The sequence below is a fragment of the Sinocyclocheilus rhinocerous genome, unplaced genomic scaffold (genome assembly GCF_001515625.1).
Source record: "Sinocyclocheilus rhinocerous isolate Xijiao unplaced genomic scaffold, SAMN03320098_v1.1 scaffold711, whole genome shotgun sequence".
Taxonomy (NCBI): domain Eukaryota; kingdom Metazoa; phylum Chordata; class Actinopteri; order Cypriniformes; family Cyprinidae; genus Sinocyclocheilus; species Sinocyclocheilus rhinocerous.
The window spans coordinates 2,762,660-2,788,849 of NW_015641018.1; the positions used below are offsets into that span (position 1 = coordinate 2,762,660).

Sequence of the window (26,190 nt, forward strand, 5' to 3'; positions counted from 1 at the left end):
AAGAGAAAGGAAAAACTTGAAATCGCATCATATGACCCCTTTAAAAATAGAGTGCATTTTTAATACTCACGTGACAAGCGTGTATGCGAATGACATCAGTAGGCTATAATCAATTATGGTCTATTACTGCATCGATGCAGAATCGTCCACATCCAATGCAATGATTAATTCCGACACCCCTACAGGCAACATACACTTTCTTGCAAAAGATTCAATACTCTGACAAAACGAACCGTCTAAAAACATTCTTTGGCATACGAGAGACATTCACTGATGTTTCGCTATTAAAATAGCCATTATATAAACAGAATACTGGATTCGGCCAGAAAGCTCTTAGAAGCAGACACACATATAGATCCAGTGATCAAAGAGTGCATCATTCTGTTTCACTTATTTATATACTTCCATTCTTCACGAAAGACCCCAAAAACACTTTATTAATTAATAAGGGCAGCATTATTCAGCACACACGGTTGCTGTTTTGAACTCTGAACACTCAGGTTCGATTAAATAATGAATAGCTCTTAGTCAGCGGCCTGTTTCATGTGCTCTAGAGAGGCACGTTTGAACGCAAAGAGCTCATAGGACGAAAAGCCTGTCATGGCCATTAAACCACTACAGAATACTGAATGTGAGCTCACAACACATCAAGCATTTTGCCGTACTATTAATGGGTAAGTTTGTCAATTTTCAACCAGCCTTGTATTGTAACAATGTCGGTGGTATAAGTAAATAAACAATTGGTATTATTTTTCTGTTACCTGCACCAAGATATCAATGTTTATTTGTCAGCAAAAATCTGCCAGATGAAAAAAAAAAAAAAAACATTTCTAGACAGCCAACTTTCATTAAAACACCATCTTGCCAGCAGTGAACTGTCCCTTTAAGCCTTGTGTGTCAATTTAAAGTTACACAGAGGTCCTTAGAGGACAAAAATATCAATGTCAAAAAACTGTCATAAAAATATTATATACTGTATGAATATTTTTTCCGCATTCACTGACATAGATCTTTTTACCAACATCAGTTCTGAAATTCTGATCATAACCTACCATATTTTTATTAATTTTTTTCATTTTCAGGATTTTAACCCTTTAAATGCCAGTTTGTTAACATAATGCCACTGTGGTTGTTTTAATGCAAAAAAAAACAAAAAAACACATACAAACATTTGTAGAATTCACAAATGTGCAATACACATTTTTAAGAAATTTAAAATAAAATAAAATTAATTCAAATTTTAAGGCCTTGCTGGCATAATCAAAACCTATGAATAAAGAATGCATGATATTATGCTTTAATGGTGCTGAGATTAAATACTGCAGTTTTAATGGGTTTCAATGGGTACATTTTTTGTCCTTAAAGTCCTGAGTGCAAGTATTTATTGTAAGAAGTGTATAATATATGATTTTTTTTTAGATTGCTCTAATGAGAAAGAGGTTGGGAAAATAACGTTCTGATTAGTATATAAGCGTTGTTTGTCGCTTTAAAACCTCAAGATTTTTCACACACCAAGGACGATAACTATAAAGTTGTAATATTTGTTCTAATTCTAGGAGAATAGGAAAGTCCACAGCTATAACACTAGAACGAACAACACAGAGCAACAATATCTTCGAAAAAAAAAAATATATATATATATATATATATATATATATATATATAAAATATTTTTTTTCTCCAAGCAAAATGTAACTATTTATTTCATTAGATTTTTCATTACAAAGCATATTTTCCTTTTTTTATCTGTGCATTTTTTTTTTTCAAAATCCCAATTATTCTCATTGGTGATTCTCATTACTGTAATAGTATTTTTACTGTATAAATTCAATTCTATTCAATTTAAATCATCAAATATAATATATAATGTAACAATTTCTCATTTATTTCTTTTGGTTTGGGGGTGAAATATCACCTGGACAGTTTTTCACTAAATAAATATACTGCACAGCTCATGGTAAACAAGTCAAACCGGAATGAGCAGCTTAAAGGGGTCATATGATGCGATTTCATTTTTTCCTTTCTCTTTGGAGTGTTACAAGCTCTTGGTGCATAAAGAAGATCTGTAAATTTGCAAAGACTAAAGTCTCAAATCCAAAGAGATATTCTTTATAAAAGTTAAGAGTCAGCCACAAACCGCATAAACACATTTCATTACACCAAATACACAAAATAATGTTCTTTTTAGCAGCATCATATGACCCCTTTAATCAAAAAATATGCATTATATAAATGAGTGTCCTGATCTGATGTGTAAGTAGACTCTGATATATTCTCAGGCCGGCATGATAATTAAGGAATGAGTGTGTCACAAATGGTGAATGAAAAAAGTTAGCCAACTGTAAAGTAAAATGAACAAGGCTTTTGAATTCCCCGGGTGACCGCATGGAGTTACATAACACTACACAGGCTACAACCAGTGTCTCCGTGTCACCTCCTGGCATGTGAGGACATGCTTTGTGACTCACACACACTTCCTAAGAATTCAAAAAAACAATAAACATGGTGAAACACTTCTCTTGTGGGACTGGTTTGATACATCGTGCCATGTGCTAGGTATCATATCACTAGAGGCCAGACTAGAGATCCACTGCGCTATTGTTAGTGCGTTAATAGTGATGGAATGAAATGCTCTGGCACGTTATCTGAATCAAGCAGCTGAAAAGTATGACATGAGTTATTATATGTCTAAATTTTAATCACTGCATTATGTTAGCGTAATGCTTTCAGTCACACTTCCGAAAGGTTTAGCTGAAGTTAAATATGAGTTACTGTGTTTACCTGTGGAGAAGAGATGTTTAGGCCAGGACTCAACAGCTCAAACTTCTCCTGTGATTTATCCCGGATGAGCTGCGCAGCCTCCTTAAACTCTTTAAACTGCTCTGAGAACTGCACAGACAATTACAGAGAAAACCTTCATAGTAACTTTATCAAATCTTTTTAACAACTGTATAGAAATTAGTTACAAAAGGCCATGATATATTGGCAATAAATATGTGGCAAAAATTGTTAGCCATGACTTGAAGCAAATCCTCTTTAAAAATATCACTTAACATTACATAATTAATACATATACATTACCTCTTGCTTTATGTTATGGATCAAACATTTTCAAAATTTGCCCTGTCATAAATACTGGTTAACCTAGAATATTTCTCATTTAAGGGGATGAGAACATGCTTGCAAAGTTTTGCCACTCTGAGGTGTTGTGGAATGTGTATACGTGCATGCAAATTTTTTATTAATATTATGATGTTTGCAAGTCTGTTTGACCCACAATTAATGGCAGTTGCACTGACCCAAAATTAATAAAAATAGAACTGATGTATTTTGTCATATAAGGTTAACCTTTTGAGATTATTTACATTTACATTTATGCATTTGGCAGATGCCTTTATCTGAAGAAATGTACACTGCATTAAAGCCAAGGTGTAAATTTTGATCAGTTCTAGCATAGTACTTTTGCTGGGAATCCAACCCATGATCTTGGCATTACTAGCACTACTACTGCTCGACTGCTTGAGCTTCATGAAAGCATACAAAAATAAAAATAAATAAATAAATACAAATTTTAAATTAAAATTTTTAAATAAATTTTAAAATTGTTTAAAAAAACATTCTTAAAAATGTATTAAAAAATTCAATAATTTTAAATGTAAAATAAAACAAGTTACAATACTGTTTATAATTCATCAACATTTTTGATGAAGGAAAGTAGTTATATACTGTATATATATATATATATATATATATACACACACACACTCAAAATATTCTAATATTTACATTTGAGTTTCATTAAATCCATCCCTACAGTATAAATCCCGGGTATGTCTTGTTCTTTGAAACCACAATAATGGGGAAGACTGCTGACTTGGCAATGGTCCAGAAGACGATCATTGACACCCTCCACAAAGAGGGTAAGTCACAGAAGGTCATTACTGAAAGGGGTGGCTGTTCACAGAGTGCTGTATCAAAGCATATTAAATGCAAAGTTGACTGGAAGGAAGAAATTGGGTAGGAAAAGGTCCACAAGCAACAGGGATGACCGCAAGCTTGAAAATACTGTCAAGCAAAGTCGATTCAAACACTTGGGAGAGCTTCACAAGGAATGGAGTGAAGCTGGAGTCAGTGCATCAAGAGTCACCACGCTCAGACGTCTTCAGGAAAAGGGCTACCAAGCCACTTCTGAAACAGAAACAACATCAGAAGCATCTTACCTGGGCTAAGGAGAAAAATAACTGGACTGTTGCTTAGTGGTCCAAAGTCGTCTTTTCAGAGAAAAGTAAATTTTGCATTTAATTTGAAAATCAAGGTCTGTAGTCTGGAGGAAGACTGGTGAGGCACAGAATCCAAGCTGCTTGAAGTCCAGTGTGAAGTTTCTGAAGTCAGTGATGATTTGGGGTGCCGTGACGTCTGCTGGTGTTTGGTCCATTGTGTTTTATCAAGTCCAAAGTCAATGCAGCCATCTACCAGAGGATTTTGGAGCACTTTATGCTTCCATCTGCTGACAAGCTTTATGGAGATGCTGATTTCCTTTTCCAGCAGGACTTTAGCACCTGTCCACAGTGCCAAAATCACTTCCAAGTGGTTTGCTGACCATAATATTAGTGCTTGATTGGCCAGCCAACATGCCTGACCTGAACCCCATAGAGAATCTATGGCTGATAGCTTCCATGCCACACCTCACTGATGCTGGAGTTTGTGCTAAAGGAGCCCAGAGCAAGTATTGAGTGCATAAATGAACATACTTTAAAGAACTTGAACTTTTCTGCTTTGCAAATCCTTTTTTTGAATGATCTTAGGAAATATTCTAATATTTTGAGATACTGGATTTTATTTATTTTATTTTATTTTAATGAGCTGCAAGCTCTAATCATCAAAATAAAAAAAAAACCTGAAATGTTTTATTTACATGTAATGAATCTAGAATATATGAAAGTTTCACTTTTTGAAATGTTAACTTTTTCAAATTTTTTGAGATGCACCTGTATATACACACACACACACACACACACATACATATATAGTTGTTAAATTGAAGCGGAAATATTTTTAATTACATTTTTTTTTTCATTTTGTGTACTTTTTGTATTCTAATAAATTAAATAATTTGGCCTGTAAATGTCTCCTTGTTTCCATTTATCAAAGGCACACATTTTAAACATTTTTATTGCTCCACTAACGTTTTTGAATGCACTCTCAAATATTTCAACTTGGGATCACATGTGCCCCTTGGGAAAAACATAAGCGTCAAGTCCTGTGTAAACACAAATATCAATCCATTTTCTGGTTTGTTTTGACAATTTATGTTGATTTATTTAACCCACAACATTCCTTTTAAGCATGAAGGGACACAACCTCATGTCATTTCAAAGCTGTACGAATTTCTTTCTTCTTCTGAACACAAAAGAAAATATTTAGAAGAATGTGGGTAAACAAACAGATGATGGTAGCCACTGACCTTCATAGTATTTTCTTCCATCCATGCTATGGAAGTCTATGGCTATACCTTCAACTGTTTGGCTACCCACATTCTTCAAAACATCATCTTTTGTGCACAACAGAAGATAGAAACTCATAGAAGTTTGGAACAACATGAGGGTGAGTAAATGATGACAAAATTCATTTTTGGGTGAAATATCCCTTTAATAAAAGCGTTCTGCAACATGCATTTACCTGCTGAAGCTGCTGCTCTGTGGCAAACCCAAGGCCATACACTGTGTTGGCTCTGCTGTCCGCCCACTGGCCAAACTTCTGTGACGTTTTCGTGAAGGTCATATTAGGTGTAATGATGCTATTAATAATCGCCTTCATTAGAGCAAAACACAAAGATACCACCTTTTAATAACAACAACAACAACTGCATCTTTTGATTAAAAAAACTGCATCAACAACACTGAGTTGGACGACCCGTAGATGAGGTCTCTCACCTTAGTGCCCCCTACGCTGATAATGCGATACACGCTCCTGTCGGCATCATAGAAGAAGGAGACGGTGATGGCGTGTTTGCTGGCTGGAATCCAATTTCGTTTAGTGGCCGGGTCAATTTGGAAGACGTGTGCCTTCAAGCTGAATATTGGCTGCTCCCTACCAAGAAAAAAAATATATTCATAACATACTCTGCATTATTTAATTCTCCATTAGGATGCCATCAGCTGCATTATTCTTGGGCTGATTTAGGTTGATTTTTATATCAGAGGTGTGTTCAGCAGCACTTGTGACAGGAGTGAGAAGCACCCAATGCAAGGTCAAGTGTGGGACATCAGAGCCAGATGTGATTATGATGGGGCACAGCCGTGCTAACAGGCTGAGAAAGGCCCGGTCTGGACTGTCTGACACATCACCTCATCGTCTTATCACCAAATCAACATGTGATGATTATGGACGGATTAATCAAAGATATATTTCTGACCTATGAAAATGGCTCAGACTCCAGACTGTTCAACGCAAACAAACACAAAGTATTGGATGACCCTTGAGCAAGACACATGAATAGATGAATTTGCTAAAGGACTACCTAATAAATTGTTTATTTTTTACCAAAAAAGTAATTGTGACGAGAGGGGCGGGGCCGAGAGCCGTGGGAACGGAGCGAGGCCGGTGGAGTAATTGCTAATGCGCGACACCTGCGCCACTCACCGGTCTCGAGTCTCACGGAGGAGCTCCGGAAGGATAAAGGAGGAGTGACTACAGTGTTGGACGAGAGAGGACCAGGCCTGGAGTTTATTTTGTGTTTTGGTTTCGTTTGTGCGCGGCAGTCGTCCGTGAGGGGCTGTCGCGCTATTTTGTGTTTATTTTATTATTAAAGTTTATATTTAGAAGAATGTGGGTAAACAAACAGATGATGGTAGCCACTGACCTTCATAGTATTTTCTTCCATCCATGCTATGGAAGTCTATGGCTATACCTTCAACTGTTTGGCTACCCACATTCTTCAAAACATCATCTTTTGTGCACAACAGAAGATAGAAACTCATAGAAGTTTGGAACAACATGAGGGTGAGTAAATGATGACAAAATTCATTTTTGGGTGAAATATCCCTTTAATAAAAGCGTTCTGCAACATGCATTTACCTGCTGAAGCTGCTGCTCTGTGGCAAACCCAAGGCCATACACTGTGTTGGCCCTGCTGTCCGCCCACTGGCCAAACTTCTGTGACGTTTTCGTGAAGGTCATATTAGGTGTAATGATGCTATTAATAATCGCCTTCATTAGAGCAAAACACAAAGATACCACCTTTTAATAACAACAACAACAACTGCATCTTTTGATTAAAAAAACTGCATCAACAACACTGAGTTGGACGACCCGTAGATGAGGTCTCTCACCTTAGTGCCCCCTACGCTGATAATGCGATACACGCTCCTGCCAGCATCATAAAAGAAGGAGACGGTCGGTGACGGCTTGCTGGCCGGAATCCAATTTCGTTTAGTGGCCGGGTCAATTTGGAAGACGTGCGCCTTCAAGCTGAGTAGTGGCTGCTCCCTTCCAAGACAAAAAATAAATAAATAATAATAATAATTATATAGTGTATATATATAGTGTATATATATATATATATATATATAAGCTTGTGAATGAGAATCGAATCGAATCGTGAAATTTGTGTCAAAACCCAGCCCTAATATATATATATATATATTATTCATAACATGCTCTGCATTATTTAATTCCCCATTAGGATGCCAACAGACACATTATTCTTGGGCTGATGTAGGTCGATATAATATCAGAGGTGTGATCACAGAAACAGCAGCTCTTGTGACGGGAGTGAGAAGCACCTAATGCAAGGTCAAGTGTGGGACATCAGAGCCAGATCTGATTATGGAGGGGCACAGCCGTGCTAACAGGCTGAGAAAGGCCCGGCCTGGACTGTCTGACACATCACCTCATCCTCTTATCACCAAATCAACATGAGATGATTATGGACGGATTAATCAAAGATATATTTCTGACCTGTGAGAATGGCTCCGACTCCAGACTGTTCAACGCTGCTAGCAAACAAACACGAAGAATGAGGTGACTCTCGAGCGAGGTACATGAATAGATGCATCTGCAGCAATTTTTATGTTACACCATGTCCTAATCGAACACAATATCATAAATGCAATAAAAATGTACACTAATATTACAAAGTTTATGCTTAAATGCTTAAAAGGAAGTCTCTTATACTCACCAAGGCTGCATTTATTTGATACTGTAAAATCAGTAATATTGCAAAATATTATTACAATTTAAATGAACTGTGAACTCTATTGGGATATATATTTTTTATATTTTAAAATGTAATTTATTCCTGTGAGGCAAAACTGATTTTTTTAGCATCATTACTCCAGTCTCAGAAATCATTAATATGCTGATTTGCTGCTCAAGAAATATTTCTTAATATTATAAATGTTGAAAACAGTTGTTCTGCTTCATATTTTTGTAGAAACTGTGATTCGCTTTTTTAATGAATAGAAAGTTCAAAAGAACAGCATTTATTTGAAAAAACAAGAATTTTTGTAGCATTATAAATGTCTTTACTGTCAATTTTGATCAATTTAATGCATTTATGATGAATATAAGTATCCATTTCTTTAAAATAAAAAAACCTTACTGACCCCAAACTTTTGAACAATAGTGTACATGCATGCATTTTTCACATGCTTTTCTCCAACGTGATACAGTGCATTAAAACTACATAATTTACGAATTTATCAGTAAAAAATATATTTATAATGTATCTCTTCATTGTAAATCGCAACAAGCAACAGGAGATTTTTTTTTAGGGCTTGCCTTGATTTCAGAAATGTGAAACATACTCTACACAAGTATGTGAACAGACAAAGTATTCCAGCCTTTATTGATCATACCATTTTGTTGCATTCTTACCGTTGCCAAAAATGGCCACCATAATCAGTGTAAAAAAATATATAAAGAGAAAGTTCAATCGAAAATAAAAATTTTATAATTTACTTATCCTTATGGCAAAAATAAAAATTTTATAATTTACTTATCCTTATGGCATTCCAAACCTATATGGCTTTCTCTCGTGGGATAAAAAGAAGATATTCTTTTTGTCCGTACAGTAAAAGCCAATGGGGTCAATGTTGTACCCACTGACTTTCATTGTATGGATAAACAATACACTGAGACATTACTCAAAATATCCTCTTTTTTGTGTTCTGTTGAAAAAAGAAAGTCAACTATCCCTTTAAAATCACTAGATTCAAAGTGCGCTCAAATGTAGCATAATCTCTAGTACGTCGGTGCCCTCTTGATCAGCTCGCTGTCAGCCAGAAAGTAATGGTCTGATGCTAATGGCAAGTCAGCGAGTAATCTCTCATTGAATTCTACCCATCAGTCCAGATTCATATCAGCCCTGTCCACACAACGCTGAAGGTCACACCTGTGTCATCAGTGTTGTGGCACCATAGCAAACTCTGGATCCATCAATCTTTCCTGAATTAAACCTCCAGAGGCCAAAGTGACATTTTGGTAATGCTTAATCACTCTGGCATTCTGGGAAGGTTATCTAGGACAGAACACCTCCGGAAAAGGCTGTGCAGGTGCTCCATGCAGAAACTGTTTATCAAGCACTTCTGTTGCACAGTATGGTACATAAAAAGAGCTCCACTCCAACTTCTACAGTAATTTCACACCGCAGCCAATGTCTTCGTTCAGAGACCGAGCCTCCTGGATAGTTCCCAAGACCCCATTGCATGTTTTTTTATGCCTCTTAGTTGAAAGACCCGATCAAATCCTGCAAATACTGAAAGTAGGAACAGCAGACCACATAATAAACAAAACGGAAAAGAGACAAGTCTTTCTGTCAAGGAGAAGTCACCTGCTGGGTAATAGCATGCTGTTCTAAAATTTCACATCTGATTTATGTGATCTCTGACCCAATTACAAAGAAATCTCCAATAGCGCCAAATGTATTTACAGAGTGCCATTCGAGCCCATCTGAGAGCGGCCCATCTCAGTTCATTTTTCTCGCCTGCACAGAAGAGAATTTGACTCCTTTTCAACAAAGCCAGCCTATTATGCACCATCAAACATGCATGTTTAAACAGTTTACTTCCGCGAAACGAATGCATAATAGCACGACTAGGTGACCTATGAGCTCTTTATATATCATAGCATCTTTATCTGAACGCAATATGAGGTCAAACAAGACTTTTACTACAAGATATTGGGAAAGACAAGTAAACAATTTAAATTGAAATCTTCACCTAAATTATGTTTTCTATATGAGAAAAAAAATTATCAATCAAAAAATTCTTTAATATATGAGATAGGGCTGCACGATTAAACGAATGCGATTGTCATGCGCATTTTGTTAAAAAAGCCGGTTCTGTAATCAGCAGGAAATCATCATCACGTGCTTTCAGATGGAGCAGAATTTACTACACATAGCCGTAGTTCACTGACAAGTTACGCAAAAAAATTTGTTGTGACGATTTTATTGCGCGATTATGAAATCGAAGAAATCGTTCGCGATAATGACAGCTGTTTGCGTAGCTTCTCAGTGAACTACGGCTCTGTGAAGTAAATGCTGCTCCATCTGAAAGCATGTGAAAATACCACATTTAATAACACATTTTTATTCCAAACTCACTTCATAACGTCAATCGAGTGTTTGAAATAAATCCTTCTGTGAGATGATGTGGCTTCTTACACAGAATAAGGCACGCAACATATTTCATAGTATTTAAGCAGTGATAAAGGCATTGCATTATAAATATACTTTATTTTAATGAAAATTATAATAATAAATACTCAGATAAACCGTATATTGCCGTAGTCGTGTGTTTATTAGTCACGTTGAATCAATGAAAGCAGTTGAATCTTCTGTTTATTCAGCTGCAGCGATAGGCATTTCCTGGGTTTCTTCTGCGAGGCGTATTTGGAGTTTCAGCGCGAGAGCGCCCTCTGGCCTTTGGATGGAGATTTACTGCTGATCACAGAACCGTGCTTCACTGAAAGATACGCATGTCAATCGCAGCTTCTGTCGAATCGCGATCTCGATTCCATTTCGATTTATCGTGCAGCCCTAATATGAGATATATATTTCAATCAATCAAAAATCCATATTTTGTCTCAATTAAAGTAGCCCCTACTGCTGAGTGTTTATTGCTACAGTTTACCACATTTTGGTAACAGGATTGCAAAAATTTCAAAGCGTGCAGAAAATGAAGAGACAATCAAAGCAGTGAAATATAATTTCTTCTGAAACTTACATGTTCACAAAACCCATTATAAAAACCAATACAACAAAAACTTAAAGGAACCAGCGGCAAATTGACGTCACGGCTCTAGCACCCTGTAACTGGAGAAGTCTGGCAAAAAAAAAAGTAGAAAATTGAAACATATACAAATTATTCACAATCATCAAAATGCATTTAAAAAGATAGGGTAAAATTTCATTTTATGTTCACTTACAGCAGTTTATGTAAAACTTTTGTGATTGGTTGACCATCAATAAATTTTATACATAAATTTAAAAATAAAGTTGTTGTTTTTTTTTACCTTATTCATGGAAAGTAACACATAAGCTGTTTCAGTCTTTCAAGGTTATTCTTCTCAGTAACAATCATGAATGTTGAACAGAGTGAGGTGATTGTGGCGTTCCACAGTTGAATTTGAACAAATGCACAGTTTATAAGCAAACATGCATTTACAATGCGACATGCATCTATTTAAATCATAGAAAGCATTAATAATCCATTATTTTACAAAAACAACCACCAAAGACTACACAAAACAAAATATTTTACAATAATTTTGATGGGAATATTGAAAAATTCTTCCCATTATCAGAGCTGAGAGACAGAGTGACTTAAAAATCCAGTGAGCCGCCTAACTAGTAGACAGCATTTTGCAAATTGCAGGCACGTGCAGCATTTTTGGGCATGACTTTGGTCATTTTCAGCTGACTCGGAACGGACAATTATGACTAATTATGCTGTCTAGTTAGACAGCGCAGTAGATTTTGAAACACAGCAGGAATGTGAGCTCGCGTCCGCCTTTTCCAAACTTACGCCGTCCAAAAATACTGATCCAAACTAAAGTTACACTGAATCTACAACTGTCACACACTAGTAAGTGTTAGCTCTACAGCTTCAAACAGAGGTTATCAGCGCTGTTCAAAACCAATCGTCGTCACTTTCCTGACATTTGTAGTAGACGGAGAGTGAACTCACCCCATTTTCACACAATCAGTGAAATTCAACCACTCCAGCTTTTTTCCACACCTGATCCACGCAGGGTCGGTTTCGGTCCAGTCTCTACTGTTTATATGGCGATAACCATACAGCAATGTAAGTGTCAAAACAGTTGTTGTGCTTTGTTTGCTCCGTTATGGAGTGTTTTTATGGAAATATCCAACACTCTCCTTTGTCTAGTGTCTCTGTTGGTTCTCGGTTTCTCGTCCTCATAGTCCTTTAGTTTCTCTCCGACGGCCTCGCTATTTCCACGCTTCTGAAAAGCCCGAAATAAGCGTACAGTTCTGCTCTTATGTTTCGCTGAGTCCTCATAGTCAAATTTCTCAAGTAATCTGCACCCACTGAAATCTACAGTGTTCACTCATATTGACCTACTCTACTCCTGCATGCTAATGTGATCTGTTGCCCCCTACTGGCCGCGGGACGCAGGAGACCCTTAAACTGAAGCTGGTCGCTCTTATGTCCACAGAACCATCTCTTTATCATGGACTCCATCTTTCCATGAGAGAAACAAAATGGTGTTTTATGAAGCTAATGATTAAAAACTATCTGTCTGTCTGTCTGTCTGTCAGTCTGTCATTTATATGTCTGTTTGTTTATCATCTATCTATCTATCTATCATCTCTCTCTCTCTCTCTCTGTCTGTCTGTCATTTATCTGTCTGTTTATCATCTATCTATCTATCTATCTATCTATCTATCTATCTATCTCATTTATCTGTCTGTCTATCTATCTATCTATCTATCTATCTATCTGTATGTCTGTCTGTCTGTCATTTATCTATCTATCTATCTATCTATCTGTCTGTCTGTCTGTCTATCATTTATCTGTCTGTCTATCTATCTATCTATCTCATTTATCTGTCTGTCTGTCTGTCTATCTATCTATCATTTATCTGTCTGTCTTTCTGTCATTTGTCTGTCTATCTATCTATCTATCATTTATCTGTCTGTCTGTCTGTCTGTCTGTCTGTCTATCTATCTATTCATCAAGCTGTGAGGAAAATGCGTTATTATATTTTTACTTGAAGTGTAACATTGGCTAAATTAACAAAGTTATCATTTAGTAAATGTCTTTTTCTTAAATGGATTTACAGTGGTGGCTAATATCTAGTTTACTATTCAAATGTACATCATAACCATGGTAACTCTTTAAGGGATGTCATTCTGATACTAGTGATTGGCTGCCATATCACCCTGCAGCCCAAGACTGGTTGCCCACTGAAGCTAAGCAGGGTTGAGCTGGTCAGTACCTGGATGGGAGACCTCCTGGGAAAACTAGGTTGCTGTTGGAAGAGGTGTTAGTGAGGCCAGCAGGGTGTTCTCGGTCTGTGTGGGTCCTAATGCCCCAGTATAGTGATGGGGACACTATACTGTCAAAAAGCACCGTCTTTCGGATGAGACATTAAACCGAGGTCCTGACTTTCCATGGTCATTAAAAATCCCAGGATGTCTTTCCTGGCATCCTGGCCAAATTTGCTCATTGGCCTCTGACCATCATGGCCTCCTAACAATCCCCATATCTGCTGATTGGCTTCATCACTCTGTCTCCTCTCCACCAGTAAGCTGGTGTGTGGTGGGCGTTCTGGCGCACTATGGCTGCCGTCGCATCATCCAGGTGGATGCTGAACACACTGGTGGTGAATGAGGAGATGCCCCCTGACAATGTAAAGCGCTTTTAGTGCCTAGAAAAGCACTATTTAAAATGTAATGAATTATTATTATTATTAATGTAAAAGATTCATCTTACGCTATATTGATCCATTTGTTGTGCACTATTTTAAGTTAAATAATTTATTTCAGTTTTTTTTTCTGTTTTATCCCACACTCGTGCTTTTTCTTTTTTAATCCTTCTAGATTCTGAGGAGGTGGAGTTCTTCATCTGTGATTAATTCCCAAATCCTGAACAGTAATCTGAACATTGCACAGAATCACAAACAAAGGTACTTTTGTGAAGACGGGGCAGCAGCGCTTCGCTTTGAGACAGAGAATGTGCAGCTACAGCAGGATGCTGTTCTAACTAAACACTGAAAAAAAGATTCATTGAATGTACTTCATTTTTGTAAGGTAATTGGTTGCATGCTATTTATTTTAGCTACATTTAAATAAACAAATGTTGTTGAAAGTTAGTCAAATAAATTAGTTTATTTAAATGTAGCTAAAATAAATTGATTGTAACCCCTTACCTTAATTTTTTGTAAATTCAATGAATCATTTTTTTTCAGTGAACACATTCCATATTCTGTCACCAACACCTAAGCAATGTCTCTCTCAAATAATTAATACAGATCATAAAAAAAAAATTTAAATGTAATTTTCACTTTTTTGTTACCCTGTTTATGAACCCTCTCAGAAAAAATAGGTACAGAAGAACATTCTTTCAAAAGGTACATCTTTGTACCTTATTTACCCCTGAGGAGTGCATATTAGTACTTTTTTTGTTGTTTTGTTTTTTGAGAGTGAAAAGTATAGTTGAAGAAGTGTTGATAAAAATCTGATAACAGACTAAAATGTCAGTAATCTTTAAAAAATAATAATATTTTTAAATTAAATAAAGGTACCAAAATGTGTGGTCGGTACTTAAAAATGTTTAAAAAAATAAAAAATAATAAAAAAGAGGGAAGAAAACGAAGTTGATTCATATTCAACTTCTTGCACCTCGGATGTGCATTCCATACAGATTTATAATGGTTTTACAGTAGCAACATAAACTGTAGTAACTATGGTTAATATAGTAAAACCCAAGACTCTTGGTTTGTGATGTCTGTTTATTTAAAGCTGCAGTCCGTAGCTTTTGGCGCTTTAGCGGTTAATAAACAGAACTGCGTGCGTCTTGCGGAAGAACATTGTAGCCGGAGCTACTTCTCTCTGTTTATGTCTATGGCGGATCACGCAGGTACTGGGCTACTCCGCAGCGGTACCTACCCGAACCAGTCTAAATAGTCCGAATATAAACACTTATTATAGGTGTACCGTAGTGATTCAGGACAAGCCAAAAACACGGTTTGGAAAATGGATTCATGGTGTATTTGCTTATTATATAAATTTTGTAAATTTTGAACACAAAAAAGTTACGGACTGCAGCTTTAAATGATGTAAAAACCCCAGTGTCTTTTCTGAGAGATTGAATTGCTCTCCCTAGTGGACAAAACTGTAAATGTATAAAGATATACACAGCTGTGTACTATAAATGTTATACTACAAATGATAATTATTATATACATTGATAATAATAATATAATAACAATACCAATATAATAAAAACATTTCTCATTATTATTGATGTTTAAAAAAAGTTGTTCTGCTTAATATTTTTGTGGAAACCGTTATTGTTTCTGAGGGGAATTTCTCCTGGATTCTTTAATGAAAAGAAAGTTTTAAAAAACAGCATTTATTTGAAATGGTAATCTTCTGTAATAATATAAAAGTCTTTACTGTCACTTTTTGATCAATTTAATGCATCCTTTCTGAATAAAAGTATTAATTTCTTTGAAAAAATTTACATTTAACTGTGATGTACCTGTATGTGAAGAGCACAATAACGGTAACTTTATTACTAAAAACACAAATAAGCAGAATGCTTCATACATAGACATAATGAGAATCCAGAATGTGACGTCAGTGACCACAACAAAGCTTAAGAGTGAGGATGTGTTCGCAACCTCAGTAACTGCTGAGAATCGCACTCTTTTCTCAGAACTGGGTTATTTCCAGTATTATTTCTCAGGTGCACTTTAAAGACAAGCTAAAGATGCCATAACTGACTGCACCTGCTTGTACAGAAGACACATGCAGCAGATAGAGGAGCTTTGTTTAGGGTGGTTTATTTGTCCCTACAGTCAGCTTCTATTATAGTGACGTTTTGTCACACTCCAGGACTCGTGTTTCAAAGAACAGGCCATCTCTGTACGTGGACTCTGTGTCATTGTCCCTTGAAGTGCTGTCTGTCATGTGGAAAGGCTCTGGCAGCTGTAGCATCTGTCCTCTGTAGCTAGGATTCGGATAGCAACAGGATTTCATAGAGCTCAAGTCAGTAACTCCACCCTCTCCGTCTTCCTCCTCTTCCTCTTCAAAGACGACAAGCCCAAAATCTTGCAGTAAAGTGCTCTGCTCAGGAGTCACGTTCTCCCTGCGCTTGCCAAGATCTTGGCGCAGCAAGAGAACAAATTCGTGCACCTCCTCTATCATCGGCCTCTGGTCCTGCGACAAAAACATTTTCTCATTTGGAATAACTTGCACTAATGACTCATGCACAATTGATTTAATTACAAAATATACTCTTCATTTATTTTGCATCAATTTATTAGTAGGTCAAGTCTATAATTTATGTAAATAGGGTGTGCAGCCCAGCTTTCCTTTACTCTTTTTCTCTGGCTGATAGCTGCTTTTAAGGTACATCAATGCAAATGCGCTGATGTTACGTGTTGTGGTTGGTATTTTGACCGCACCACAGATTTTTTCTGCTAACAGTGAAGGGAGATTTCAGAATTTGGGTCATTATAATGTGTAGCATATCCTGCCGTGCCTTTTTAAAATATTGAGGCTGTTTTGTTGGAAATGCTTCGATTCTTCAGTGTTGCTAACCTGCTCTTCCGGACATCTGAATTCTGCTGCATCAATCACAGGACTGGGTACCTCAGGTAACAGCTTCAATCTGTAAAGCATATTTTGAAAATAAATTCAAAATGACAAAAACAAAATTGTAATATTACATGAACAAAGTTGTAATATTAAAAAAAAAATAAAAAAGTCAAAATTATTCGAATAAAGTAGTAGTATTAGAATAAAGTTATAGTATTATAAGAATAAAGTTGTAATATTTTGAAAATGAAGTCAAAATTATGACCGATATGAAATTAAATAGTTATATTTTGCAATAAAGTCAAAATGAGAAAAACAAAGTGGTAACAAATTTGCAAGATTTTAAGAATAGTCTAGATTATGATCAGTACAAGAATAAAGTCAAAATTATGAGAATAAAGTCATCGTACTACAAGAATAAAGTTGTGATATTTTGAAAAAGTCAAAAATATGACCAATACAAGATTAAAGTTGTAATATTTTGAGAATAAAGTCAAAATGATGAGATGAAGTCACTGTAATATTATATTGAAGTCATAATATTAAAAAAAAAAAAAAATAGTCAAAATAATAAGAATAAAGAGTTTTAATGTTTTAAGAATACATCAAAATTACAAGAATAAAGCTGTATTTTAAGAATAAAGTCAAAATTATGAGAATAAAGTTATTTTGAACAAAAAAGTGGTATTATGGGATCAAAGTCGTAATATTTTGAGAATAAAGTCAAAATGATGAGATTAAGTCACTGTAATATGATATTAAAGTCATAATATTAAAAAAAATAAATAGTCAAAATAATAAGAATAAAGAGTTTTAATGTTTTAAGAATACATCAAAATTACAAGAATAAAGCTGTATTTTAAGAATAAAGTCCAAATTACGACCAATATTAGATTAAAGTTGTAATATTTAGAGAATAGTTAAAATTACAGCACATACAAGATTAAAGTTGCAATAATTTATGAATAAAGTCAAAATTATGAGAATAAAGTTATTTTGAACAAAAAAAGTGGTATTATGGGATCAAAGTTGTAATATTTTTAGAATTAAGTCAAAATGATCAGAAATTCAAAGCAATACAAGATTAAAGTTGTAATATTTTTTAGATTTACTTTATTTTTTCTATATTTTGTATATATTATTTTTTTTTACTTTACTTCAAATTTACTAGAATAAAGTATTATTTTGAGATTAAATTCAACGCATTACCACCAATGCGAGATTAAAGTTGTAACGTTTTAAGAAAGTCAAAATTACAACAAAGTTCTATTTATTAAGCAGTATATTTATAGTAATATTTTGAGAATAAAGTCAAAATGATTAGAATGAAAGTCGCAGCAATACAATAATATAGTCATAATACGTTGTGTGTTTTTTTTACAGTGCATGTGTTCTGGCATCCCTGGCAGTCGATCCCATGACCTTGGTGGTGCTATAGCTCTATGCTCTGCCAGTCAAGCTGCAGGTTATGTACAATATCACACATCTTGGCCTTCAATCAGCTGTTCTGGGTTATGGTAATCTCACCTCCTGGCAGCTACGGAGCAGATTATAGTACACAAGAGGGCAACCACGCAGACGATCAGGATGGTTTGGTCCTGCCACGATAAGCCTGAATGAAATAGCAGAACACATTTGCTGTTGGCGGGTACATTCTCACACCTCATTGCGTTTCTTTGACAAAAAGCAGACAGTTCAAATAAACCTTTCAGTTCTGCATAATCATTTCTCATTTGGCAGTGACTGTGTTTCAGTACCCATTTCTTTGGAGTGTGTTTCAAAATTCACCGTTGAGTTCGGCCCATTACCAGCTTCTGTCCTTCCGGATATAGATACAGTGTAAGAGGCCCCTGGGTGGAGGTCCTTGATCAGGAAGCTGGTTTTATTTGCTGGGACTTTATGGAACTCTGAAGCAAGAGGAACAGAAAGCAAAACATTGATATGTTTATAATGGGTTAGACTGCTTGTCATACAAGTAAAAAACTATCTACGGCTGTGACTTCCATATAGCAAAAAAATTATTAGTAATACTAAACTTTCAGCTTACTTGTGTTTCCCTGTCCAGATATCCAAATGACATAATGCTGTAGAAATCCTTGCTGCTCCGCCACAGGAATAGAAAGCCAGCTTACCACAGTTGATTCATGTGTGACATCAGAAACATTCACATTGGCTGGACCATTAACAGGTGCTGAAACAAATGCAAATGTTCCGTTGTGAACATTAGAAATCATCATGGACTATATCTATACTGAGGTCTTCATTTTTTAATAACCTACTCTAAATAGTCTAAACAAGGGATGCACCTCATGGTACCATATCAGTTATATTTTTAATTGATCAATATCAGACAATATTGGATATTTCATTATTTTGACATTTATTCGTCATTAAAAAACCCATTAAAAGTTAATCTCTAACCTGTGGCGCTCTTTTATTATTGCCTTTCACATATTTTATTAATCATCCTAAATTCAAAAGCTTAAACACTCGAAATTCATCTGGTGAAAACTTTGGAAATCGGACATTGCATTACCATGGAAATGGTACTTTAAAATCTTTTAGTGGGCTCCTCTCCCTAGTGGGTGGTGTCAAGTGTCATATTACAAAATTTACTGCAATATTTTATAATCGAAACTTTTTCTAATCTTTCTGACATATCTGAGTCTCAAGGTTCCATATTTTGTGATAGAGGTATTGTGACAGAAATGTATAAATTTGTGCATGAAAAATTTGTTTTATTTTTTTTTTTTTTTTGGGCTATTTTTGGTATAGCGCCTTAACACAGGAACCTCAATTTTTGTGATATCAATTTCAAATTTGGAACATAACAAAGTTAGACTTATAGCTTTGATTTTACTTTAAGAGACTAACATTAGGTCCAAAGCATTCATGAATTACAACCACTTAAGTTGGGATAGTGCATCTTCACGTCTATGTTCAAATATATCCATTTTTCATACTGTACATTATAATGATTTACTTGAAGCATTTTCTGCTTCATTTTAGATTTTAGTGTTTTATTTTTACATTTTTAAACAAAATAATATTTTTATTTCAGCCATTTAGTTTAACATCGGCCATTTATTGGCCATCACATGAAAATAATTTACCAAATTTACTGGCACATCCTCAGTCTGAACTTACCTTTCTGTTTTGAGTAAAAAGGACACATAACGGCAGTTTGATACTGTTTATTTCTTATGGTGTGAAGAAAGTAATAATGACGTACAAAATGCTCCACCTCTGTAAGTAAAACCAGAGACAGGAGTTAGCTAATATGACACATAAATATAATGCTTTAAATTGGATGAATGGATGAATATACCATTTTTAATGTCCTTGAGCAATTTTTTTTCTGAGCTATATACGGTCCTTGGTCGGGTCTCACCGTCTTCCAGCTTGTACCATTCTAAGCAGGTATTATTATCAGCCTTGGTGATATTTGAAGGCATGTCAGAGTCGCAGTCTGAAATGTCAAAATTTCACATGAGTTTCCACTTTACTGTTTCCTCTCAAGGTGTTTTTTCTCAGTTTTTCAAATAAAAAAAAACTTAAGTGGCATATTTTGAATGAGCAATTTTTAGCAACACTGAAAGACTCTCAGTCACCAAACCCCACAGCTTACACTTGCATGCTGCTGTAAGCGCACACACTCTAACACACATACTGTACCTGAAAACCCACGCTAACACTTACAGTTCAGATGTTTCACAGCGGGAATGATGAGCTGCTGTCGTGGTGAATGTCCAACCTTGTTAACTGCAATAATGGAAATCCTGGCCTCTGAATATGTTATTGATGCATTATAGGTTTGATTCATAGTTTTTTGTTTCTTTCTCTTGGTTTTGTTACAAGGCCAATCCGAGAGTCTCAGAATGTACTTTACACCCCCTACAGACTCTTCAGCAGGTGGGGCCTAAAGAAAACTACATTTTAGCATCATTCAAATCAAATTTTATTTATCTTCAACCCAACAAAAACATTTCTGATGTGCCTCGTTCCGTTAAAGGAACACTCCACTATTTTTGAAAATAGGCTCATTTTCCAACTCCCCTAGAGTTAAACAGTTGAGTTTGACCGTTTTCGAATCCATTCAGCCGATCTCCGGGTCTGGCGGTAGCACTTTTAGATGTAGCTTAGCATAGATCATTGAATCTGATTAGACCGTTAGCATCTCGCTCAGCCAGACCCGGAGATCGGCTGAATGGATTCGAAAACGGTCAAACTCAACTGTTTTAACTCTAGGGGAGTAGGAAAATGAGCCTATTTTCAAAAATAGTGGAGTGTTCCTTTAATACTTACATCCCAGAAGAGATTAATATCCCTGGTACCATTTTTCGGGTTATTTTCTACCCAGCGTATTACAGGTCGGCGCCTGATTTCTGTAGAGAGGTGACATCTGTTAACCGAATATTTTCAGATGCATGCTTTTGAAACTGCAGCATTCATTGATGGATACAGCTGAAATCAAACCTGAGGGAACATCCACCATTTGGCTCCAGTCACTCCAGAGAGCATGTAGTGAGTCTTTACATAGATGTGACTTCAGTTTGGCCTGCCGCCTCAGTTGGATCTGATAGATAGTCTGGCTCTGTAGATGTAGCATGTGGAAATCTACAAGCACATCTCAATCAGTTTTGTATATTTTGGGAAGGATGGGCACAAAATTTCAACCTCATTAGAAATATGTGACTGCAAAACCTGTTGCTCCCGTTACATTTTCCTGGCCTTGTCAGATGCGGGTTTATTAAACAGCACAGTGTCATGAAAAAGCATGTCAAAAAACATGTGCACAAAATGGTTGCAATAACAGATGGATATTATGTTGCTTGCAGTAGGGCTTCACAATGATGATTATGCTTAATAAATTCTCTCAGTTTATTAAGCATAATCATCTGTGATATCAGACAGCAGGTTATTTATCCTATCTTGCATTAGTAAGAAACCTTTCGCAGTCCTTTAAAGAGTTTAAAATTAATATTTAAAATTAATTAATTAAAATGTAAAATTTCAAGAGTTTAAAATCCCTCACTCAGGCTTATTTTACTTTACCTACAGACTTTACTTAATCGTCCCAACCTCACGCTTTCTCTGGAAAAAGTAAGCAAAAATAAGCATTTAATGAGTGATGAATTGAATCTTACGGAGCCCTGCACATGACATGCAAGAAAAAAATTAATAAATTGTGCCCACGATTTACTAATTCGTTCCCTCGATGTACTAAAACGTGCACACGATTATTATTTCGTTCCCTCGATTTGTTAAATTGTGCGCACAATTTACTAATTCGTTCCCTCGATGTACTAAAACGTGCACACGATTATTATTTCGTTCCCTCGATTTGCTAATTCGTTCCCTCGATTTGTTAAATCGTGCGCACAATTTACTCATTCGTTCTATCCATGTACTAAAACGTGCACGATTATTATTTCGTTCCCTTGATTTGTTAAATCGTGCGCACAATTTACTAATTCATTCTCTCGATTTATAAATCGTGTGCACGGCTTATCAAATCGAGGGAACGAATTAGTAAATCGTGCGCACAATTTATAAATCGAGGGAACGAAATAGTAAATTTAGCGATTTAAAACGATTTAGCCTATTTTTTTTTTCCTGCATGCCATGTGCGGGGCTCCATAGAATCTAAAATTGCTGTAATCATTTGTGTGGAAAGGAACAAAAGTTGTTGGTGTTTTACTGCCTCTAGTGTTCATTTCACCTGGAAACTGCCTACGTATAGGAACATTTTTGCAGTTTTTGGAGTCACATATTTCCAGTGAGCCTAGGTTGCAACCTTCAAATATTAAGATCGTTTAAAGGGGTCATACATAACCATTACGTTTTTTATTAGAGTTTTTGCACCAAAAACTGTAGGTGCTACACAAAACCAGATTTGATAACCTGTTCCCACATTTTACTCTTTAGCTTTAGTTTTATAGGCTGGAATGTACAGTGTTGACATACTATTCTTACTACTATTTCTTATTGAACTAAAATCATATAAAAAAATTTTTTTAAAAGTGAGTTCTGGAAATTACAGAATGTTTTCATAGTACATTGAATTCTTTTATTTAAAAAAGAATTTAAAAAAACTGTTATTTTTTGAATAATGCATTTTGAATATGTCTTTAACTCTTTTTTTATAAACACAAGGACAAATCACTGTTCAGACCATTCAGACTACTTTATTTCTGCACATGTGTAATTTGTATTAAAAGAATAAGGACTCTAACCTTCAATAGTGCTGTCCTTAGTTTCAAATGTTGTCTACAATCAGAGAACATAATATTAGCAAAATAACAGATTAATTTCAGGATTTTAAAATATCAGATTTTCCGAAACGTCTTACATTCTGCCATTCAGAGTCCCTTTCTCTCCATCTGATCTCATATATAGCACCTCTGTTATCCTTCGGTTTGTCCAGTGTGAGATTCAGGATTCCAGCTGACCTTTTCATGCTGATAATCTGAGGTTTACTGTATTTGACTGTTGGCAACATAAGTATACATTAGCAAAATGTTACGCTGCATTGATTTCTGATCCCACCATATGTATTGGCCCTCATTAACCTAAACTTACCCATGCATTCAAGGATGACTGAGATTTTGCTAGAATTACAGGTGAGTTTGCCCACTTGTGTCTGTACCCATATGTCTGTCGTTCTTGACGGGATTCCTAGTTCCTCCAAGAGAATGTTTACCTGGGCTGGTTTGCTGCACTTCACATGCGTACGAAAACTGTTTTTTTCAGTGTCCCTGTGAAAGTTAGCTTTATGATGACTGACATGCATTATCAAGCCTCAGTATCTGTTAAACCCAAGTTTTTTACACACAGTCGAACTTTCATAGGTTTATACTTTCTTGCAACTATGAAGACAGCATGATTTGTTTGTGTTACTTTCATGCCTTGTGTTGGTTGAACTCACCATATATGGAGAGTGTGTGTTTGACTCTTCTCAGGGTTTCTCTCATCCCATTCACAAATGAAGTCCTCTTCTAGTCTAGTTGAAGTTTTGTAACAGTGTGGACTACTTGTAGGCACACATCGTGCTGCTTTAAGAACATTTAAATGATATAAAAAACAACAACAACAACATCTGTACTGTACAACATCTGTAAGCTACACACACAAGGCATTTATCTTGGTGACAGGAGCTTTCACGAAAAGTATAGACATATATATAGATTATGTGTGTATAAAAAACAAAAATTACAATAATGAAAAAGACAATTACATTTAAATAAAATACAATGCATTAATAATTTTTTAATAGTTTTTAAAAGAAGTCTCATTACCACGGATGAATTTATTTGATCCAAAAAAATAAGATCAGTAATACTGAAATATTATTACACTTTTTATATACATTGTAAAAATGTAATTTATTCCTGTAATGCAACGCTGAATTTTTAAGCATCATTACTCCAGTCTTGACAGAAATCATTCTAATATGATTATTATTATTATTATCAATGTTGAAACGTTTTTGCTGCTTATTATATTTTTTGGAAACCATGACAAAGTAGCATTCAAGTACTTTTTTTTAAAGAAATAAATATTCATCAAGAAAGTATAAAATTGATATGAAGTGATAGCATAGACAATTTAATATTACAGAAGACTTCTACTTCATTTAAATGAACAAAAAAATATATATTTCCACAAAAAAAAAAAAATCAAGCAGTAAAAATGGTTTTCAACATCATAATATGCACCAGAATGAGTTTTGAAGGATCATGTGACACTGAAGACTGGAGAAATTATGCTGAAAATTTAGCGGTTCATCACAAGAATAAGTTAGATTTAAAAATATTTTAAGATAGAAAACCTTTAGTTTATATTATAATAATATTTCACAACTTACTGTATTTTGGATCAAATAAATGCAGTCTTGGTGAGTGTAAGAGACGTCTTTCAAAAACATTTTTAAAAATCTCAATTAGGCCTATTCCAAACCTTCGACCAATAGTGTAGAACTATTCGAAGTCATCTATTTACATTTCAGTAAGTATGTGACTTTTTAAATGGGTCTGATGTAATGATAAATACATCGTCAAAAAAGGCGCAATTTGTTTACATCCTGTGGTTTATAGTTGTTTAATGGCGGTTTAGTCAAATGGCGTTTGTAGGTTCACAGCACTGATAAAATCTACACACCATCTGATACAAGAGCACAATCATCTGAAATCTATATCATATACTTCCGTAAAAGTCTAGCAATCTAATCTCAATGTCATCTGCGGTGTTGTGTATGTGCTATCAGCCATGACAGAAAAAAGTCAATGACATACATACCTTCAGTCAGACTGACAGAAACAACAAGCACCAGCACAGCCACTCTCATCCTCATCGCTTCTAGTGTTCAGAAAGCTCCTCACTCGTGAGACATGGCCAATGCATAGGCGAGCCAGAGTTCACGTTAACGGTCGCTGTGTCTGAAGTCATCTAGACAACAGAAAGCTGAAGGTGTTTAGTCTGTACGTACTAGTCATGCGTGTTTCTGGGGCAGAATGAAGTGCTAACTACTGCAACACCACAAACCACAACACGAAAGCAGCAGGGGAAGCTTGTCTCACTTCATGAGAAAAAACACGTTTGGTTACCTGTTACACCCCTGAATTCTGTACCTTCACCTTCAAATGTGAACATGCTGGACGGAGATGCTAGTTGGCTTGTTTACAGATCATAAACCTAATTGTGCGAGCCTATTGAGATCGCTTTCCAACCAAATCATCATTAGCCTGACGTGGGCGGCATTTAGTAAAGAGGTGCTTCAGAATCATCAGGATTTGACCCCTGAAACCGACTCCATTTTTACATCCTCTTTTAATTTGTTAGTGTCTCCCTCTTCGTAAACACACAAACCCTTCAAAACATCATGAACTCAAAAAGAATGTAAATACTTGTAACTATGTAAATACTTTATACCTGACTTAATAAATGATGGCAAAAATCCCCTTTTACTCAAACATCACAGCAGTAATACATGTAATGATGCCTCATAATGCATCATCTGTCATCAACTGAACCTTCTATATCACTAATGCCCAATTATTTTAATTTTTTTATTATTTTGTTTTGTTTAGTTTTCTTCTTTTATTTAGTTTTCTTGTTTTGTTTTGTTTTGTTTTGTTGTTTTGTTTTCTTTTGTTTTGGTTTCTTGTTTTGTTTTGTCTTGTCTTGTTTTGTTTTCTTGTTTTGTTTTGGTTTCTTGTTTTGTCTTGTCTTGTCTTGTTTTGGTTTGGTTTCTTGTTTTTTGTCTTGTCTTGTCTTGTCTCGTTTCGTTTGCTTTGCTATGTGTCTGTTCTCTGAAATCTCAGCCAGGGTCATTTATAGTTTTTTTTTATATCTGTGTGTGTGTGTGTGTGTGTAACAATAACTAATACCAAGTAATA

At 35.5% G+C, this 26,190-nt stretch overlaps 2 protein-coding genes and 1 long non-coding RNA gene across 5 annotated transcripts in view; 1 reads left to right on the plus strand and 2 right to left on the minus strand.

Moving 5' to 3' along the window:
* LOC107753825 (homer protein homolog 3-like) overlaps positions 1-12,256 on the minus strand; it is a 25,129-nt gene extending 12,873 nt beyond the window's left edge. For both annotated transcript variants that reach the window (XM_016570079.1, XM_016570078.1), the window contains exons 1-4: positions 12,192-12,256; positions 7,332-7,488; positions 7,078-7,209; positions 2,782-2,889 (exon numbers count right to left, since the gene is read on the minus strand). In XM_016570079.1, coding sequence (XP_016425565.1) covers positions 2,782-2,889; positions 7,078-7,209; positions 7,332-7,488; positions 12,192-12,196 — 402 coding nt within the window. In that variant the 5' untranslated portion in view covers positions 12,197-12,256. The remainder of the gene's footprint in view (positions 1-2,781; positions 2,890-7,077; positions 7,210-7,331; positions 7,489-12,191) is intronic.
* LOC107753826 (uncharacterized) lies at positions 12,230-18,318 on the plus strand. The gene is made up of 4 exons (XR_001641510.1): positions 12,230-12,308; positions 14,069-14,154; positions 16,786-16,851; positions 18,176-18,318. It is a non-coding gene; the product is annotated as an uncharacterized LOC107753826 (long non-coding RNA).
* On the minus strand, positions 15,839-25,235 carry il12rb1 (interleukin 12 receptor subunit beta 1). Of its 2 annotated transcripts, none has more exons than XM_016570077.1 (15): positions 25,091-25,235; positions 23,721-23,844; positions 23,375-23,550; positions 23,145-23,281; positions 23,029-23,062; positions 21,269-21,409; positions 21,098-21,177; positions 20,492-20,711; positions 20,121-20,261; positions 19,940-20,038; positions 18,840-18,983; positions 18,550-18,699; positions 18,320-18,404; positions 16,796-16,865; positions 15,839-16,411 (listed from the first exon to the last, which is right to left on the minus strand). In XM_016570077.1, exons 1-15 carry the CDS (start codon positions 25,143-25,145, stop codon positions 16,061-16,063), a joined length of 2,007 nt encoding a protein of 668 aa, XP_016425563.1. In that variant the 5' UTR covers positions 25,146-25,235; the 3' UTR covers positions 15,839-16,060. The 2 variants fall into 2 exon arrangements, with proteins under 2 accessions (XP_016425563.1, XP_016425561.1); XM_016570075.1 differs by having other exon boundaries at positions 23,721-23,847.
* Between the last annotated feature and the right edge of the window lie 955 nt (positions 25,236-26,190).

Bases quoted from the DNA above. Each gene is read 5' to 3' on its own strand.
- il12rb1 (XM_016570075.1), bottom strand. From the start codon at position 25,145: ATGAGGATGAGAGTGGCTGTGCTGGTGCTTGTTGTTTCTGTCAGTCTG. The intron at 21,178-21,268 runs GTTTGATTTCAG...ACCTCTCTACAG, and splicing joins AATGGTGGATGTTCCCTCAG to AAATCAGGCGCCGACCTGTA. The intron at 20,262-20,491 runs GTAAGTGTTAGC...TTGACATTTCAG, and splicing joins CGCTGTGAAACATCTGAACT to ACTGCGACTCTGACATGCCT.